We start from the raw sequence: 20,753 nt of genomic DNA, 5'->3' as shown, positions 1-20,753 counted from the left end.
ATTTAAAGATTTCTCGGTACATGTAGTTTTGTAACAAACAGGAAGTAGAGGGAAGAGGGAAATAAAGTTACAAATTTCTCATAATAGGAAAAAAAAAACATATATAGGGGAAAAACACAAAGGAGGGGGGAAGAAAGAATAAAGAAAAATGGAAAAATGGAAAAAAGAAACAATGAAAAGAAGAGAAAAAGAGAAAAGAAAAAATAAATAAATAAATAAATAAAATGTTTATGATAAGCCGCCCATTTCTGAAAACGTGAGTGAAAAAGAGAATTAAGAGCCTCCTGAGTACTCAAATAACGTCCCCGAGATTCCCGCGATGGAGCCGAATGGAAGGATCGCTTGGCGGCGCGCAAGGCCCGTTCCAAAGCAACAATCCCTCTAGAGATCCGCTTGTTCCGCACACTCAAAAAAGAAATAATCTGACCCCGAAGCACAGTTTTAGCAGCTTCCCAAAACAAAACAGGATCATCCAGATGAATGACATTATTGGCGGAATAGTCATCCCATTGGTTCTGCAAAAAGGTTTGGAACTCCACATCTTTTGAAAGATAAGACGGGAAATGCCAAAAAGGTGAGCAAAGATAAGCAACATCCAAAGAAAGGTCTACCCAGAGAGGTGTATGGTCCGAAATACTTAAAGGGCCAATACAACTGAAGGAAACAACTCCGGAGACAGAAAAATATGATCAATCCGAGACCAAGTGTTATGAGCCCAAGAAAGGTGAGTATAGTCACGAACCTCGGGAAACCGCCAAGGATCCACCACTGAAAGAGTATCACAAAAGTCAGAAAGAAGGCACCCTCTGGCCCCCAAGGAATTAGAGGGGGTGTCTGACTTATCCGAGGTGGGGTCTAAGACTAGATTAAAATCACCCAAAAAAGAAGGGGTTCCCCTGAGTAACAAGAGCACAACTGAGTTAACTTCTGCAGAAAAGTAGATTTAGACGAATTTGGGCCACAAACCACCAATAGAAGATATTGCTTGTCACCCAACGTCAGACGGAGAAGAAGATATCGACCATCAGCCGCTTTAGCAAGGGTCTGAACTCCAAGCGGAGAAGACATGCTGAACAACACAGCAATATCACTCTGGCGACCTGAAGAGGAAGCAAAATAGACTTCACCCACCCAAGAGCAGCGCAATTTAAGATGTTCTGCGTCCGTTAAACGAGTCTCTTGTAAACAGGCAATGTCTGAATGATATCGCTGCAATGTCGCTAAAATTTTGACCTCTTAACAGGGGAGGTAATACCCCCCACATTCCAGGAGGTTAGTCTAAAAGGAGTATTCAGGTGAGGAAGTCAGAAGGAAGAAGAGACAAGCAATACAGAGAAAAACCAAGGGACAACCCCGGGAGCCCAGCCCCCCTTCCCCCCCCCTGAAGCAGTATCATTATCATACATAGTACAGACCCCCATAAACAAAACAGAGACAATGCAATCCCCCCAAAAAACCCAAAGAAAAAAACGGAAGGAGGACCGCCCACCCCCCATCCAACAGCCCAACCCACAAACCCAACCCTCAACCCCCCAAATCCTCCTCCACCCAAACCCCCCCCCCCAACACCCAGCCAAAACCATCCCCCCCAAATATCCCATACAAAAGCTCGCCCCGTCCACAAAGACAGAGCGAGGGAGACACACTACAATGTAGACAGGGCCCCAGGCCCCCCTACCCGATGGAGAAACACATACAAAAGAAAAGAAAATCCACCAATAAGCCCCAAGATGAACAGGAACCAGAGCGCAGAAATACCACCCACCCAACCTAGAGAAATGAGAGCCCCAATAGACAAACCCAAAACAAAGGCCCCACAACAGCAAGCACAATCCCAGTCACACAGCAAAGGAAACCCCAAACCCTAGAGTCAGAAAATAGAAAGTCAGATCAGGCAACCCAAAAAAGGGGGGAAGGGTCTCCACAAAAGGAAACCCCCCCCCCACTCAATGCCACTTACCAAAGACTACAAAAGGCTAAGAACAAAGGGGGGGGGGAAAAACCTAGATAGAAAAAGACTCGGTACACACTCTTTAATACAGAAACGAGAAGAGAAACGCTCCACACCCACGACCTCAGCAGAAGCACTCTATCCCACTGAAACCACAGAAGCAATCACTCCTACTCTAGCACACAAGCAAAATAAAAATACCGATACAAATCTCACTCGAAACCAAGCACCCCCAGTAACCCAAAGTCAAACCACAGCTCAGAGGGGAAACAAACACCCCAGCAGAGTACCAAAAAGGCATCAAAAGAAAAAAAAACCACAACACAAGTCGAAGATGCAGCCGCGGGGCTCGAGTCAGCAGATAAAGAATCCACGTAGGCCTGAGCCAACTCCACCGAGTCGTAGGTCTTCCACCTGGCTCCCGTCCAGATTTTCAGCAGTGACGGGTAGAGCAACATAAAGCGATGTTTCCGTGTGTACAGTGCAGAACACAGGGGAGAGAAGAGCCATCGACACTCCTGTAGAGAGGAAGAATAGTCCTGGAAAAGTCGGAAGTGTTCCCCTTCAAAAGTTAAAGTGTTCCTCCGGTGCTTGTATTGCCGCATCAGTTCCGCTTTATGGGCATAGTGGTGAATTTTCAAAATGACCACTTGAGCCCGGGTGTGGTCATCACATTGTCTGCCAACACGATGAGCTCACTCTAGAGTCAGTGGGCCCATCAGGTAAGGGAAATTCCTTGCGCAGCCAGGATTCCACCCGAGAAAGAACCCCCGAATCACACACCGTTTCCGGTAAACCCACCAACCTTAAATTATCTCTCTGGAAGCAATTCTCAATATCATCCAATTTCTCCGCTTGACATTTCACCTGCTTCCGGAGTGTAATCAGTTCCGCAGAATAAGAAGCATGGGCATCTTCAGCCGTTGAAACCCAATTTTCCAGGTCTCTGGTGCGCCTCGTGGTGTTTGCTAATAGGGTCTCCAGAGCAGTGAGCTGCCCTGAGAGCTGATCAAAACAGGAGTCCAGCGCTCGTACCACTGAGGCTTATACGGATGGGATCAGATGGTTTGCGGGATCGAGCTCACGGGGACGGGGCGGAGATTTTTTTTTTTAATTTCAGTCTTAGTAGTTTGCCGGTCTATAGGTGTAAAAAGGTTGAAGAACACTCATCTAGATCATCTACAAATTAGTGGCCCAGCTCTTCTATTGTAAATGTAGCAGGCAACATTTACATACACTGGCATTCCTGAAAATTTTTCATTTCACTTAGTGTGGGCAGAAAGAACTCAATTTTTTTCCATCCCTAACCACATTGTTCATTCCTTCCCTCTCCCAACCTTTGCTTTTTTTTCCATTATTACCTTCCAATTCCTTCCTTTCCTGATGTTTATATGGTTGTCTTACTGTTTCTCCAAATTTCATGTTTTGTCTATTTTTTTCCCGTACCCCATTTTATTTTTTATTTTTTTTTAATTCATTTTTTTAAAATTCTTTTTACATTTTATTGTAAACCGCTTAGATTTACCTTGGTTTTATAATTGGGGTATATGAAATAAATTGAACTTGAAAAAATTGAACTTTTCCAGTAGATAGGTGTGCCATTCTGGATCCCCGACTTGTCGATTCTGTTCTTGGGGGTCAGTTAGCCCTTTGGGCCACGAAGAGTACTCTATTACTAGTATAATTTGGGTTACTATTTGAGCTCCTCTAATGCTTCTGCTGGCATGTTTGTTGCTCTGAATGTTCATAGTTCTTATGTTACTTTGTTTGGGCAGAACAGACTTAGTTGGGGAAGTTTTCCCATATTCCTACTTCACCTAATTTTGGTACAGCTCTTATTTTGCTTGGGGACTAAATGTAAGAGGCAGTAGAGCTCTCAGTGAAGTAGGAGGGATACAGAAAAAAATCCAGAGTGGATTCTTTCTGCAAAAGCTCATGGAGAGATTACCCACTTGTTCAGAATGACACACCTATCTACTGGAAAAGATGTTAGTAAGGTAAGAACCTAATCTCTTTTCAAAAGTGTTATACAAAGTTTATATGATGTATATTAATGTTTGTTCTAAAAACTATACTTATTTAGTGTGCTCAAGGATATTTTGCAGAACTGACTGAATTTGAGATACAGTATATTACTTCTAATTATTTGGAATCTTGGTAATAACAGATTGCTGTTTCTTTTATACATCTTTTTTTAAGAAATGCTCTGAAAATCGAATGTTCTCTGGGAGTTTTCCTGCTTCACCTTTTATTTACATCTATGATCGAGAGCATGATATCAAGAAGCGACTGCAGAGAATTAGGAACAAAGTCGAAGGTATTGTATCTTTTCAAAGCAGTGTTCAAAGCTCACACTTATCACTCCATAACTAAGCTTAAAATCCTTACTCCATTAGCACAATCTGAAGATATGTGGGGGGAATCTATTTTCTAGAACCTTATTCATAAATATGCATACTGCTGGTCATTTACAAGAAGGTAATTTTATAAGCGACTTGAACATTTTGAGTTACAATTTACATACTTATATTGGAGCTTGGGAAGTTACCAGGGAATATAAATGCATAAAATTAGGAACTTAAACACGTGGAGGGGCATAATCGAAAGGAAAGTCTAAGTCCGTTTTCATCCAATTCGCAAGTCATCCAAAGTAAAAAAAATAGCTTAGGACACATTTTCGAATAATACGTCCACATTTTTTTTCATTTTGAAAATCATCTAACTATACGTCCTGCCGATTTAATCATCCAAGCCGCTAAATCGTCCATTTTTATACCACATTTTCGTCCAACTTTTCATCCATGTCAAAAACGCCTAGACCTAGCCCTGTTGGACGTGGGAGGGGTCTGCAAAGTGATGGACTGAACACCCAAACAGGTCTGCAAAGTGATGGACTAAACACCCAAACATGGCACCTAAATAGTGAGGTACCTTACAGGGCACTACTGTGAACTTCACAAAAAGGGTGCCCTGTCTTCATCTCACTACAGCTCCCTTATAGGTCATGGTGAGCCCCTCAAACCACCTCCAGAATCCCCTAGACCAGGGGTGTCCAACCTGCGGCCCCGTGAAGGATTTTGTGTGGCCCCGGTCGAGGGCAATGCAGTGTTTTCCTCTGCTGCCCCTGGGTGTTTACCATCTTGCCGGCTCCCTCCTCTATCTTGCTGCAGCATTTGCGCGTTTGTGCGTCCCCAGAAACATTTATTTCAGCCAATGTGGCCCAGGGAAGCCAAAAGGTTGGACACCCCTGCCCTAGACCCACTTATCTACCACCCCAATAGTCCTTATGGCTGCAGAAGTCGCTTATATGCTAATAAAAAAGGGTTTTGGGGTGTATAGGGGAGTGCACATGTTTCAATATCAATGCAGTGATTACAGGGGCTTATGGGCATGGGTCCACCTCTCTATGGGTCCCTAACCCACCCCCAAGATGGTTTAAGACGCCTCTGGGCAGCACAACTAGGCTTTCCTATGCCAGGCTGCCATTTTCAAGTTGTGATTAATATTTTTATTGGGGTGGGGGAGGGTCAGTGATCACTGGAGTAGTGTGTGGGGGTTTGTATTATGTGTTTGCAGTGCTTATCTGGTGACTTTAGGCGGGTTTTTGTGACTTAGACCATGTTTTAAATGGTCTAAGTCACAACGTCCAAGTTCCGTCAATCCTGTGCTGTATAACTTTCGGTTATACATGCAGTATGATTAAGTCTAAGCCTGCCCACATCCCGCCCTCGACACTCCTTCTGAAACGCCCCGTTTAGCTATGGTCGTTCAGCGGCACTATGAATGCCTAGGTCGTTTAGAAATACGTCCAAAACCCGGTTTGATTATCGGCACTTGGACGTCTTTCGTTTAAGATCATCCAAGTGCCAACTTAGGCCGGTTTTGGGACATTTTTCTCTTTCGATTATGAGCACCATAGCACCCACCTTTTTGTGCAAAACCATATATAGCAATTCTCTGAGTGGAGTATGGTTGGTATGAGAAATGGAATCAGCCAACTGTGTATGTATTTTTTTATAAAATTCACACATATGTCAGTTCCTAACTGTACATACACATATAAAGGGAAATTCTATAAACTAGGTGCTTAGATTTATTTTCTGTATTAGAGGCATAGTTAGAAATGTTCTTAATTATAGATTTGTGATGTTGAGCTTCCTGCCCAGATTAATAAACCACTTGGAGAGAGAGGGGAGCTGGAGCCGCACTTGATTGAGACCACTCATTATCTGGTTGTCATGTGATTCTAAAAGAGTTTTTATTTTATAAAAAGTATTAAAATAATTTAGGAGCTCTTTAACTAAAGTTTAGCGCATGCTAAAGGACATTAGCATGCCATGTTGCCCACAGGTATAAAATAAGACACGCAGCATTTAGCTGAACAATACTGATTATTGCAATTCACTACTGAAAGGAATTTGTATTACTGACATTCATAGTCTTCAATTAATCCAAAGCACTGCTATTAGACTAATTAAAGGGGTGCAAACATGATATCATATTGCCCACTGTTATTGGATGCCAGAAGCTCACAGGATTTCTTTTAAGATTTTGTTTAGAAACATAGAAACATAGAAGATGACGGCAGAAAAGGGCCACAGCCCATCAAGTCTGCCCACTCCAACAACCCTACCCCCTTGAATTTACCCCCCTAGAGATCCCACATGTGTATCCCATTTCCTTTTAAAATCCTTCACGCTGCTGGCCTGAATCACCTGAGGTGGAAGTTCATTCCAACGATCGACCACCCTTTCGGTGAAGAAGAACTTCCTGGTGTCGCCATGAAATTTCCCACCCCTGATTTTCAGCGGATGGCCTCTTGTGGCAGAGGGGCCTTTAAAAAAGAAGATATCATCCTACACCTCAATACGGCCGGTGATATATTTAAACGTCTCTATCATGTCTCCTCTCGCTCTACGTTCTTCAAGTGAATATAGCTGCAATTTATTCAGCCTTTCTTCATACGGGAGGTCTTTGAGTCCCGAGACCATTTTGGTGGCCATTCTTTGAACCGACTCAACTCTCAGCACATCCTTTTGGTAATGTGGCCTCCAGAATTGTACACAATACTCCAGATGAGGCCTCACCATGGATCTGTACAATGGCATTATAACTTCGGGCTTCCGGCTGATAAAACTTCTTCGGATGCATCCCATCATTTGTCTTGCCTTTGATGAAGCCTTCTCCACTTGATTGGCAGTCTTCATGTCTTCGCTAATGATCACCCCCAAATCACGTTCCGCCTTGGTCCTAACTAAGGTTTCACCATTTAGTGTGTAAGTTTTGCATGGATTCCTGCTGCCGAGGTGCATGACCTTACATTTTCTAGCATTGAAGTTTAGCTGCCAAGTCGAGGACCAATGTTCCAATAGAAGTAGGTCCTGCGTCATACTGTCTGGTAAAGTGTTCTCACTTACTATGTTGCATAGTTTGGCGTCATCGGCGAATAATGTGATTTTACCCTGAAGCCCCTGAGTCAGATCTCCCACAAATATGTTGAAGAGGATCGGGCCCAAGACCGAGCCCTGAGGCACTCCACTGATCACCTCCGACGTTTTTGAAGGGGCACCATTTACCACCACTCTCTGAAGTCTACTGTTTAGCCAATCACCGACCCATGTAGTTAACGTCTCTCCCAGTCCCATTGATTTCATCTTGTTCAATAGTCTGCGGTGCGGAACGCTATCAAAAGCTTTACTAAAGTCCAAGTAAACGACGTCCAGGGACTCACCCACATCCAGTTTCCTTGTTATCCAGTCAAAGAAACTAATCAGATTGGATTGGCAGGACCTGCCTCTGGTAAATCCATGTTGGCGGGGATCCCGTAGATTCTTCTCGTCTAGGATTGTATCTAATTTATGCTTAATTAGTGTTTCCATGAGTTTACTCACTATGGATGTGAGACTCACCGGTCTGTAATTCTCAGCCTCTGTCCTGCAGCCCTTTTTGTGGAGTGGGATTACATTGGCTGTTTTCCAGTCCAAGGGGACTTTTCCCGCCTTCAAGGAAAGATTGAAGATCACAGACAATGGCTCTGCCAGGACATCACACAGCTCTCTAAGCACCCTGGGGTGTAGATTGTCCGGTCCCATGGCTTTGTTCACTTTGAGTCTTGATAGTTCGCAGTAGACGCTGCTGGGTGTAAACTCGAAATTCCAGAACGGGTCATCTGAGCTATGCCTTGCTTGCAACTGTGGACCGGACCCTGGCGCCTCGCAGGTAAAGACTGAGCAGAAGTATTCGTTTAGTAGTTCGGCTTTATCGGAATCTGATTCTGCATAAGTCCCGTCTGCTTTCCTAAGGCGTACTATCCCATTTGTGTTTCTTTTCCTATCATTGATGTACCTGAAAAAGGATTTATCCCTTTTCTTAATGTCCTTTGCTAGATTCTCTTCTATCTGAAGCTTGGCCTCTCTGACTGCCGTTTTGACAGCTTTGGACTTGGCCAGATAGTCTTCTTTTGCTGCTCCTCTTCCTGAATGTTTGTAGGAAACAAATGCTTTTTTCTTTTTCTTAACGAGGTCCGAGATTTCTGTAGTGAACCACTGGGGTCTGTTATTCCTCCGTCGTTTGCTTGTTGTTTTTATATAGCGATTTATTGCTTCATGTAGGGTAGATTTCAGGTTTGCCCACATGGCCTCTACATTATTGGTTTCGGCATGGTCTTGCAGTGCCCGATGGACGAAGTCTCCCATGCGTTTGAAGTCAGTGCCACGAAAATTTAGGACCTTTGTTGTTGTGGTCGATCTGGAGAAACCCTTCCGAAGGTTGAACCAAACCATGTTATGGTCGCTGGAGGCCAGCGTATCACCTACCGAAACTTCTGATACGCTGTCTCCGTTGGTGAGTACCAGGTCTAGTAACGCCTGGTCCCTAGTGGGCTCCAATACCAATTGTTTGAGCTGTGCACCCTTTATGGAGGTTAACAACCTTCTACTGCCGCTAGTTTGTGCGGTAAGTGCATTCCAATCTGTATCGGGCATATTAAAATCCCCTAACAGTACTGTGTCCCCACGCAAGGTGATGTTTTCAATGTCCTCGATTAATTCCATATCCTTTTCTACCTGTTGTCTCGGAGGTCTGTAAATCACACCAAGATACAGGCATTTTTCATTTCCTCTAGCCAGGTTCACCCAGAGGGATTCCCCGGTATACTTAACATCTGTGATTATGGTAGTTTTGATGTCTTCTCTAGTGTATAGAGCTACCCCTCCTCCTAACTTGCCCTCCCTGTCTCGACGGAGTAAGTTGTAACCCGGTATAACCATATCCCACCCGTGTGAGTCCGTGAACCAAGTTTCGGATATCGCCACTACGTCTAGGTCGGCGTTCATTATTTCCGTCTCTAAATCTAGAATTTTATTGCCCAAACTGTGTGCATTGACGTACATAGCTCTCCATACCTTATGTTTGCTAAGTCCCTGTATAGAGTTTCCCGCCTGAGTTAGTGTGACCCCCGATGTATTGTTTACAGTGTGTGCACTTACCTCAGACTCAGAGTGGCGACTCACCTCCTCAGGATAGTTACTTACTGCTCCAGAGAATGAACGGATACCCTCCCCCAACTTACCTAGTTTAAAGCCCTTCGAAGTAGGCGGGCTAGTTGACGTCCGAAGACGTTCTTACCTCTTCTGGTCAGGTGGAGTCCGTCTGGTCCCTGAAGTCCCTGCAGTGCCTCTCCATGGTCCAGAAATCCAAAGTTCATCTCCCTGCACCATCCATGTAGCCACTCGTTAGTCCTCTGGATACGCTCCTCCCGGGCTCTACCCTTACCTCTTACCGGGAGGATTGATGAGAAGACCACCTGCGCTCCCAACTGCCTCAGCTTCTCACCCAGGGCTCCAAAGTCTTTGGGTATGGTCTCCGGGGTGTTCCTGGCAGTGTCATTCGTCCCAACGTGGATGAGAAGCATGGGGAAGTGGTCCTGTGGTTTGAGAAGTCTATCTAGACAGGTGGTGACATCTCGGATTCTGGCCCCAGGCAGACAGCAAACCTCCCTTGATTGTATATCCGGTCTGCAAATTGGTCCCTCGGTGCCCCTTAACATGGAATCCCCAATGACCACCACCCTGCGTTTCTTTGAGGGGAGCTGTTCAGTCGTCCCTGGGACTGGGGTCATGTGTTGGACGTCTTCCTGTTCCTCAACTGCAATCCCTTCCTGTAGGATCTGGAATCTGTTTCTCAGGGCGATTTGTGGGGTCGATGTAAAACTGCCCTGTTTGAGAGAAAAGGAAGAAGATGAAGAAGAAACTGAGAAAGGGGGGGGTCTCCTGTGCTTGCCTGTGGAGGAGGTTACCAGCTGCCAGGAGTCGGCGTCCCCAGCCATTTCCTGTACCCCAGTCGTTGGTCTCAAGGCTGAGGGTTTGGGTGTCACGAGGATGGATTTGTCCAGTGCCTGCTCGGAGATTTGGGACAGCTCCTGGACTACGCCGTCGATGAAGGCCTCATCCTCTCTGATGCTCCTCAATCGCCTCACCTCCTCCCTTAGGCTCAATAGTTCCTGTAATATGTCTCCTTCCAGCTGTCCCATCTCCTCTGTCTGTGTAGAAACAGAGGTGTATTGCTGGGGGGGGATGGCCTCGGTCTGCACACACGCCTCTGTCCACCGTCCAGGGTCATCCTCCGTCTGTACATAGGCCATAGCCATCCCCTGGATCCCTCCGGTGACTGGAATGCTGGTCTTGATTGCAGTCCTGGTGCTTCTTGTTCTCCCTGCCATTTCAAATTGTTATTTAGGTATGCCTGCCTGTTAGTTAGTTGAGAAAGCCTGCCTGTTAGTTAGTTTGTGAATTTGAGAGAAAAGTCTGCCTGTTTAAGAGCTTGAAAGAAAGGAAAAAGTCTGCCTGAGAGTTTGAAAGAGAAATCTGTTTGCTAGTTTGTTGGTTTGAGAGTTTGAGGGATTGGGGTGTCTGGGAAGGTCTGCCTTCTGTGTAATTAGAGAGGATGTATAATTAGAGATATGTAGTTAGAGAGGATTGCCTGCTTGTTAGCGAGTTAGAAAGAAAGGTCTGCCTATTAGGATTAAAGATAGATGGAAAGTTTTGGATGTGTTTGAGAAAGACTGTTTCTATTGGTTGTCTGTGGTTTTGCTTACTGTTTGTTGTCCCCTGAGAGTTGTGATTTTGCTGGTGCTACTGTGCGTGCGGTTGAGTGTTTGTCTAGGGAGTGTGGTGTTCCCTGAAGCTTGTCTAGGTAACTGACTGATGTATTGCGATTTGGAACCCTCTGTGGGCTGCTTAGCTCCCTGGCTCCTTCTTAAGGCTCCTTCGCAAAGGCGCCCTCGCTAAGGCGAGCGCCTTTGCCGCTCGCCTTCGCCGCGCGCCGAACGGCTGCGCGCCGTTGGCTCCCCTCCTTTTAAGGGGGAGTCCGGGCGCTCTGACTCGCTGGGGGGTGGGCGGAGCCTCCTCTCGCCGCTACCCCGCTCTGCCTGCCTCCGCCTGCTCTTTCCCTCGCGACCATGCTCTTACCAGCGTTTCTCCTCTCCCTCTCCTGCTGGTGCCTGCTTGAGCTGCTGCCTCCCCGACTCGGCCCGAGCAAGTTCCCTTGTGCCGCGGTTCTCCTCCTTTGGTATATAAACTCTTCTATTTCAGGACATCCATATGTTTTTCTCAATATATTAGTCCATACTCCATCTACTATAGATCAACATTGAGATTGCTTCAATAGAATTCCTTTTATACCCTCCTTTCGCCATATTCATTTGGACTCGATAAGAGGTTCTATTTATCATGGAACCATGGAACAAATATTTATATCTAGAACCCCCACGTACCCATTTTTGAAAAAAATTGAAACCATTTTTATTTCAGGATGCATTTGGTATCTAACAAAGTAGGTACAGTGGAACCTTGGTTTACGAGCATAATTCGTTCCAGAAGTATGCTCGTAAACCAAATTGCTTGTATATCAAAGCGAGTTTCCCCATAGGAAGTAAGGGAAACTCACTTTGATTCGTTCCACCTCCTCCCCCCCCAAGGCTACCAGTACTGCTCCATTCCCCCTCCCCCTTGAGGCCACCAGCGCTGCTCCATAAACTCCCCCCCCCCCCCGCGATCCGGCATCCCCCCTGTGAACCGGCATCCCCTCCCGCTCGCGTCGGCCCCCCTCCCCAGCGATCCTAAATCCCCCCCCACCAACGCACAGGACATGCCGGTGCCAGTGCCCAAAGATCCTCCCTCTTGGCTGTGCTGGGCTAGGCGATGCATCGGAGATTCTCCCTCTTGCCTGTGCTGGGCTGGACTGGGCCTTGAGCATTTGCGCATGCTCAAGGCCTTTTGGTCTCACTCTCTCTGAGATTCTGAGAAATGCTCAAGGCCCAGTCCAGCCCAGCACAGGCAAGAGGGAGAATCTCTGATGCATCACCCAGCACAGCACAGCCAAGAGGGAGGATCTTCGGGCACTGGCACCGGCATGTCCTGTGTGTTGGTGCTGGTGCCAAATTGGGGTAAGGGATATTATTTCGATGCTCTGGGGGCATGTAGGATCGCGGGGGGGGGGGGATGCCGGTTTGCTTGGGGGGATGCCGGATCGCGCGGGGTGGCGCTCATAAATCGAGTCAAACTCGGTTTCCGAGGCGCCAATTTTGCGAATGTTTTGCTCGTCTTGCAAAACATTCACTCCCTTCCATACATAAGAACATAAGCAGTGCCTCCGCCTGGTCAGACCATAGTCCATCCTGCCCAGCAGTCCGCTCCCGCGGCGGCCCAAACAGGTCACGACCCGTCTGAATCACCAGAAGGGGCTCCCTTGCCACCTTGGTTTCTCATTGAAGTCCTGTCTTCCCATCGAAGTCCTAACCCTCCGTTCTTGCACAAGCACGACCTGGTTGGGTTTCTATACTTATTACCTGGTTAGCTTTCTATACTTGTGTTACATCCCAGCTCCTCCCTCAGTATCCCACGATCCCTTTATCCCTCAGGAATCCGTCCAATCCCTGTTTGAATCCCTGTACCGTACTCTGCCTGATCACTTCCTCCGGTAGCGCATTCCAAGTGTCCACGACCCTTTGGGTGAAAAAAAACTTCCTTGCATTTGTTTTGAACCTATCTCCCTTCAGTTTCTCCGAATGCCCCCTCGTACTTGTTGTCCCCTTCAGTCTGAAGAATATGTCCCTATCCACCCTCTCTATGCCCCTCATGATCTTGAAGGTCTCTAACATATCTCCCCTGAGCCTCCTTTTTCTAGAGAGAAGAGCCCCAGCCTATCCAACCTCTCGGCGTATGGGCAGTGTTCCAGCCCTCTTACCATTTTCGTTGCTCTCCTTTGGACTCTCTCAAGTACCGCCATGTCCTTCTTGAGGTGCGGCGACCAATACTGAACGCAGTATTCCAGATGTGGACGCACCATCGCTCGATACAATGGCATGATGACTTCCCGCGTCCTGGTTGTTATACCCCTCTTTATGATGCCCAGTATCCTGTTGGCTTTTTTCGAGGCTGCTGCGCACTGTGCAGATGGCTTCAGTGATGCATCCACCAGCACACCCAAGTCTCTCTCAAGTCTGCTGTCTCCCAACAATACCCCCCCCCCAATTTGTAGTTGAACAACGGGTTCTTTTTCCCTATATGCATGACCTTGCATTTTTCCACGTTAAAGCGCATTTGCCATTTGTTTGCCCAGTCTTCCAGCTTGTCCAGGTCCCTTTGTAGGTCCTCACACTCCTCCCTGGTCCTAACTCTGCCGCACCATCTGGCCTGTCTCTTTGCCCCTTCCACCCAGCCTCTGCCTTCTCTCTCTCTCTACCCCTTCCATCTACTGTCCACCCTCTCTCTGCCTCTTGCATCCACTGTCCACCCTCTCTGCCCTTTCAATCCAATTCCGCCCTCTCTCTGTTCTATATGGCATCTTCCCTCTTTCTGTGTCCCTTCAATAAACTATATATTCTGTGCCCTTTCTCTCCATGATTCATTTCAGCTTCACCCCCTCTCCATTTTTTTGTCCCCATCCCCTCCCTTATGCTCTGGCATCTCTCTATTCTCCTTTCCTTCCTTCCCACTTCACCCCATGGTCTGGTATCTATATCTCCTTCCCTTCTCTCCCTACTTCTCTGGCACCTTCTCTCCTTTCTTTCCCTCTGGTCTGGCATTTTATGTCTCCTTAGTTTCCCTTTCCTCTCCCCATACCCTGGCATCTCTCTCCATCTCCCACTCTATTATCTGGCATCTCGTCTCCTGCCTTTCTCTCCTTCCTTCCTTTCACCTGGTCTAGCATCTTTTTCCTCCCCCTCCCCATATGCCCTGACATCTCTCTCCCCCATGGTCTGATAGCTCCTTTCCTTTCTTTCCCTCCCTCCCATGGTCTTGGCATCTCTTTCCTTTCCTCCCTTCCCTGGTCTTCTTTCTCCCCCTCTCTCCTCAATTGGGTGTAGCAGCAGCACTTCTCTTCCACTTCCCCAATTGGGTGCAGAAGCAGCACTTCTCTTCCCCTCCCCCTCCCCCTCCCCAATTTGGTGCAGCAGCAGCATTTCTCTTCCCCTTCCCCCAAAATAAAAGTGGGTGCAGCAGCAGAACATTTCTCTTCCCCCTCCCCCCATTTGGGTGCAGCAGCAGCAGCATTTCTCTTCCCCTCCCAATTGGGTGCAGCAGCAGCAGAACTTCTCTTCTCCTCCCCAACTGGGTGCAGCAGCAGCAGCATTTCTCTTCCCACTCCCCCCAATTGGGTGCAGCAGCAGCACTTCTCTTCCTCTCCCCCTCCCCAATTGGGTGCAGCAGCAGCTTTTCTCTCCCTCTTCCCCTCCTCCCCTTAGGTGCAGCAGCATTTCTCTTCCCCCTCCCCCATTGGGTGCAGCAGCAGCATTTCTCTTCCCCGTCCCCCCAGTTGGGTGCAGCAGCATTTCTCTTCCCATCCCTCCCATTGGCAGAGTCGCTACAGACTAAGGCAAGTTGTAAACTTCCCTCCATCACTGACTTATCTTCCATAGGTCAGCGCCGGAGGGAAGCTTAGAACTTGCTGCTTTTGCTTGCTTTGGGCCTTCCTCGTTGCCGGGTCCTGCCTTTGCAGAAACAGAAAGTAGGCAGGGCCCAGCAGCGAACTCATGCTCCGGGGCTCTTTTTTTTTTTTTTTTTTTTACACGACAGCAAGTGACTTGAATCCATGCTCCGGTGCTGTAACGTGTGCGTGCCAGCTTCCCTTCTCTCTCTCCCCCCCCCCCCCCCCCCGCGGGATGTAACTTCCAGTTTCGGAGGGAAGCCAGCATGCACACGTTAGAGCCCCGGAGCATGGGTTCAAGTCGCTTGCTGGCGTTAAAAAAAAAAGAAAGGCAGGAGTCAAACACAATATTGAGCAGCGGCGGAAGCAACAGGATTCGCCGGGCGATCATCTAAAAAAGTCCCTAGGGAGAACACTGAAGATGACTTCTAACTTGACTCAGTTTCATTTTTTTATTGTAGGCTCTTCTACATCACTCTCATATGTCAGTTTTTGGTTCATAACTTCTTGAGCTATCTCACTCTCCGACATTATTTGATACCCAGGATTACCCTCGTCTTCTTCCAGCCATTCTAAAAGAGCTTCTTCTGTTGTATTATTTACTCCAGTTTTTCCCCTCGATTTCTCATTTTCCGATCCGGTCATGCAAATTAGTTAAACCCCATTGCAAAATAGCCAAACAATTGTTGTACTAACATCACTTGGCTATTCCAAATGGGTTTCTAGCTAATTTGCATGACAGGTCTGCTTGGTTGTTTGTTTTTTTCTATGTCCCCCCCACCACCACCCTGAACCCAAAACAAAAGGCAGGAGGGATAAGGAGCCAATGGGCATTTTTCAATAACGGAGAAGCATGGTCGTATTTCTTAGAATTAATAATGATTTTAATAGCTGTGTTTTGGTTTAGTTGGAGTCGTTTGATTTCTTTTTGATATATTCCGATGTACAAGGAGTTGTAGTAATTGAGTTTTAAATGACTAGTGAATGAACTAAAATATTGAGAAAGGATGGATCTAGAAAGTTGGCTAAAGATCAGCTCATTCATTGTTTGTAAAAAGCAATTTTTGACAATGGCGCTTATCTGGTGATGATAATTTAATTTATTGTCAATGATGATGCCCAGAATTTTGGTGGAATGAACCTCTTCGATTGAGTAGCTGTCGATAAGAGCTGTGGATAATTGGATACCTTCTTTCCATGGGAGTAAGAGACAGTTGGTCTTGGATATGCTAAGGCAGTGGTCTCAAACCCGCGGCCCGGGGGCCACATGCGGCCCGCCAGGTACTATTTTGAGGCCCTAGGTATGTTTATCATAATCACAAAAGTAAAATAAAACAGTTACTTGATCATATGTCTCTTTAGCTATAAATTACAATTATTATTAACACATAGCCAAAAGTTAAGATTTATAAACTATAAAGAGTTTTACCTCATGCAAAATTGTCACTTCTTTAATAAGACATTAACTATTTTTTCTGAGGCCCTCCCAAGTACCTACAAATCCAAAATGTGGCCCTGCATAGGGTTTGAGTTTGAGACCACTGTGCTAAGGGAAAGCATGTTGTCTCTGAGCCAATTATGGATGTTTGTTAGCTTTTCGTTCAAATTAGTAGGGTCAATTGTTTGAATGAGCTGGATATCGTCTGCGTAGGTGAAAAATGTAAAGCCTGTCAATTGGCAAAGTGTCAAGAGAGGTAGATGTTAAACAACAAAGGTGAGAGTATTGACCCTTAAGGAATGCCAAAAACATTGGAGTAAGAATTCGATATAGAGTCATTGTAGGTCACAGTAGAGGTGTGATTTGTAAAGAAGAAACGAAACCAGTCTAGTAACTGGTTTTTGATCCCGACTGAAGCTAGTCTGTTCAGGAGCAGAGTGTGGTCGATGGTATCAAAAGCTGCGGATAGATCCAAAGAGATTAGGATGACAGACTTATGATGATCTAAGAAGTACTGGATTGAAGTGGTCAGGCCTAGAAGGGAATGTTCTGTGGACTGATGCTGTCGAAAGCTAGCTTGATTGGGGTGTAAAATATTGTTTTTTTCCATGAAATTTGATAGATGATTGTACACCACTTTTTCTGTCAATTTGGCCAAAAATGGAAGGTTAGAAATGGGTCGGAAATTATTAGTCTTGTAATGGTAATTTATGATTTTTTTATTATTAATGATAGAGTGTTTCCAAGACATAGGCATGGTAGATGTATTTAGGCTTTGGATGACAAATTTAGAGATAAAGGAAACAAAACTATGGAAAATTTTTTAAAGAATGAACAGAGGAACTGAATCAGTATTTGACCTTTTGGGGTTGAGGAAATGAATGAGTCGTTTTAGCTCATTATCAGAAGGAATGGAGAAATTTGCGAAGGTGGAGTTGAAGGCTCAAGTCTTCGTCCTGAAAGTTATTATTGGTGGGATCATATTTTAACATTTTTGATCTAATAAGATTGATTTTATCCTGGAAAAAATCAGCAAGCTGCTGAGCAGTGGTTGAGTCCTTTTGTGGTGTTGGACATTTTGGTTTGAACTTGGTGAGTTTTTTAAGGATGGAGAATAATGCTAATGAGTTTTTGCTTTCTTTATACATTTAGTAAAGTATTTTTATCCCAGGACAAGCAGGCAGCCTATTCTCACATGTGAGTGATGTCATCTACGGAGCTCGGATGCAGACAGCCTCGCAAGCAGACTTGCTTGAAGAAACTCTGAAGTTTCGAGTCTGCCGCACCGCGCATGCGCGAGTGCCTTTCCGCCCAGCACAGAGCACGTCTCCTCAGTTCTCAGTGGAGCTGAGAAGTCCGTCTTTGACGCTCTGCGCTGAACTTAGTTTGCTTTGTACCTTCTCTCACCGCAGCTTGTGTTTTATTTTCTTATTACTGTGTCGCTGTGCTTTTCTTTTGGTCTTTGTTTTTAAAAAAAAATAAAGTTGAATTTTTTCGTTGAGTGACGGCGGGGCCTGTCGCATGCCCTCAGCCTGCGTGCTTCGACTTTGCGGCATCTATTTTTCCTTCTATGTCCCGGCCAGTCACTGACCCACATCGCTGGTGCCTTCAGTGTCTGGGGCCTGACCATTGCTCAACCTCGAGCCCTCAAACATTGTCGAGTTCAAGTGGAGAAGATTTTCGGTATGGAAACCCCTGCTACACCCTCAACCTCCGATTCGGTCAGGCCTGCTACGGGGTGTCCTCCTGCCTCCACGACTCTCATCAGATCTTCCTCATTTAGAACGTTCTCGTTCTCGACCTCGAGTAAATCTGCCAAGTCTTCTCCTGAGCTTCCCTCAGGTCAGATACCTCAGCAGACAGTTCCAGCGGTGGTCCTCAAGATACCTAAACATCTTTCCTCCAAGTCAAAGCATTCTTCCTCTTCATCCTTGGAGCCTTTAGCCTCAGCAAGTGGTCCAGTTTCAGACTCGGATCCACAATTGCAGGCTACCATCCAGACCATTTTAGAGCGGGAATTTGTTCAGTTACTGACCAAATATAGTCCTGCCTCGACTCTACTTCCTGCAGTCCAGCCTGTGCACTCAGAAGGCTTACAAGAGGGTCGCGTCCTTGCCTGTGCCTCGAGCTGAATCTACACACTCTATGCAAGGAATCCAGTCTTTGCAAGTGTCTGGTCTGGAATCTTCACACTCTATGCAAGGAGTCGAGTCTTTGCAAGTGTCTCGTCTGGAATCCTCACACTCCATACAAGAAGCCGTGTCTTTGGGAGTGCTTCGGTATACCTCAATCCAGACCACAGAGTCTATGGGACTTCAACCTACAGTTTCCAGCCCTATATCCTCACATAAGGTATTGGCCATTTCGAGGCATACGACGAAATCTCCTTGACCTCGCACAAAACCTGCTTCCAGGCAGCACTCTGATCGCCGGTCGAGGCATTCTTCGAGGCACAGGTCCTCCTCCAGAAAGAAGCCTTCCTCGTCCAGGCCTTCCAGCTCTTTGAGGCCTCCAACTCCTCAATCCAGGACACCAATAGCAGAACCTGAAGGCTCTGCTTCTTCCAGTGCCTTGCCCCAGTCTGTTTATTCGCTAGGATATCAATACTCTAGAGAGGCCTCACCTTCGTTTTCCACTTGAGGCGCCGCTAGGTCATCGAGTCCCTCTCAAGGCCATACTCTTGTGGATCAATTGTCCTTTTCCTCCTTCTTCCATCAAATGGCTGAGGACCTGGATCTTAAATTGGACTCTGGTTTTAAGTACTCTAAGGAGTATTTAGAGGAAATGGGTTTGCCTCGGCCTCCTGCAGAGTCTCTCAAACTTCCTCTTAACAGGCTTCTTTCTCAGACTTTCAAACGAAACCTGGAGACTCCTTATGCTATTCCTGCTGTTCCAGGCAAGTTGGAGTCGAGGTATAGAACTGTACATTGCAAGAGCTATGAGAACTCCCAACTATCTCATCAGTCCCTTCTTGTGTAATCTTCCTTAAAGAGGAGTTATCCTTCTAGGGTCTATGCTACCGTACCTCCTGACAGGGAGGGCAGGACCATGGACAAGTTTGGCCGTCATCTTTATCAAAATTCGATGATGGCCTCCAGGGTTTTAAATTATAATTTTATCTTTACTACTTATTTACTACTATTTACTACTGATTTTATCTTTACTACTTATACTATTTACTACTAATTTTATCTTTACTACTTATTTTCTAAAGGCTTTGGTCAACACAAGCTTTTAGAGTTCCAGCAAGTCATTGCTATTTTAGCACAACTCAGGTTACACCTTCTTCAGTCACCTTAAGATGCCTTTGAACTTTCCTCGAGGGTCACTGCTTTCTCAGTAGCGATGCGCCGCCTTGCCTGGCTTCGCACCATTGATATGGATCCCAACATTCAGGATCGTCTGGCCAATATTCCTTGTGAAGGCAATGACCTCTTTGATGAATCGATAGAGGCTGTCACCAAGAAATTGTCTGAGCATGAGAAATCTTTTGCTTCCATTGTCATACCAAAGCCTAAGCCAGCTCCTTCCAAGCCTTCTCAACCTCTTCCATCCTATCAGAGGCGTTATCCTCTGAGGGCAGTTCCTTACAATCGAGCACCTCCCAAGAAATTGCAATAACAGCAGAAGCAACAGAAACCTCAGCCTTCTGCTGCACCATTGGCTTCTCAGCCTCTGTCCTCTCCTCTTCCAATCGGAAGTCATCTCCATCATTTTTACCATCGATGGGAGACCATTACATCCAACCTCTGGGTGCTGTCAATAATCAGGGAAGGATACTGTCTTCATTTCACTCAGATTCCACCAGAGCTTCCTCCAAGAGTGTAGCCTTCTAATCCATCCCAGACTGCCCTTCTTCTTCAGGAAGCTCAAGCTCTGCTTCATCTCCGTGCCATCGAGGAAGTTCACTTGGAACAGCAGAGCAGGTAGTTTTATTCCTGTTACTTTCTAGTTCCGAAGAAGACATGCAATCTGTGCCCTATACTGGATCTTAGGGCTCTCAACAAATTTTTGGTCAAAGAAAAATTTTGTATGTTGTCCTGGAATCCCTTTATCCCCTTCTAAATCAGAACGATTGGTTATGTTCTCTAGATCTCAAGGAGGCTTACACTCACATCCTCATTCATCTGGCCTCCCGTCAGTACCTCAGATTTCGGGTGAGGAATCTGCATTTTCAGTAGAGTGCTACCCTTCGGCCTGGCATCATTTCCAAGAGTGTTCACCAAGTGCCTAGTGGTGGTGGCAGCAGCTCTGCGGAACCATGGTCTTTAGTATTCCCCTACCTGGATGACTGGCTTATCAAGGATTCAACATCTCAGGGGTTATTGTAGCGACCTAACGGACTACGGGGTTCCTACAAAGCTTGGGATTCGAAATCAACTTCCCCAAATCCCACCTTCAGCCCTCTCAGAATCTACAATTCATCGGCACTATTCT

General features: G+C 46.2%; 1 protein-coding gene across 4 annotated transcripts in view; it reads left to right on the top strand.

Annotated features, from left to right (window-relative positions):
- The window catches only part of ZCCHC7 (zinc finger CCHC-type containing 7), a 489,275-nt gene that overhangs the window by 455,453 nt on the left and 13,069 nt on the right, over positions 1-20,753 (top strand). For all 4 annotated transcript variants that reach the window (XM_033917137.1, XM_033917162.1, XM_033917145.1 and 1 more), the window contains exon 8: positions 4,151-4,268. In XM_033917137.1, coding sequence (XP_033773028.1) covers positions 4,151-4,268 — 118 coding nt within the window. The remainder of the gene's footprint in view (positions 1-4,150; positions 4,269-20,753) is intronic.

The sequence above is a fragment of the Geotrypetes seraphini genome, chromosome 1 (genome assembly GCF_902459505.1).
Source record: "Geotrypetes seraphini chromosome 1, aGeoSer1.1, whole genome shotgun sequence".
NCBI lineage: Eukaryota > Metazoa > Chordata > Amphibia > Gymnophiona > Dermophiidae > Geotrypetes > Geotrypetes seraphini.
Note: the sequence above shows the minus strand (reverse complement) of the source record. Positions and strands in the feature narration are given on the sequence as shown.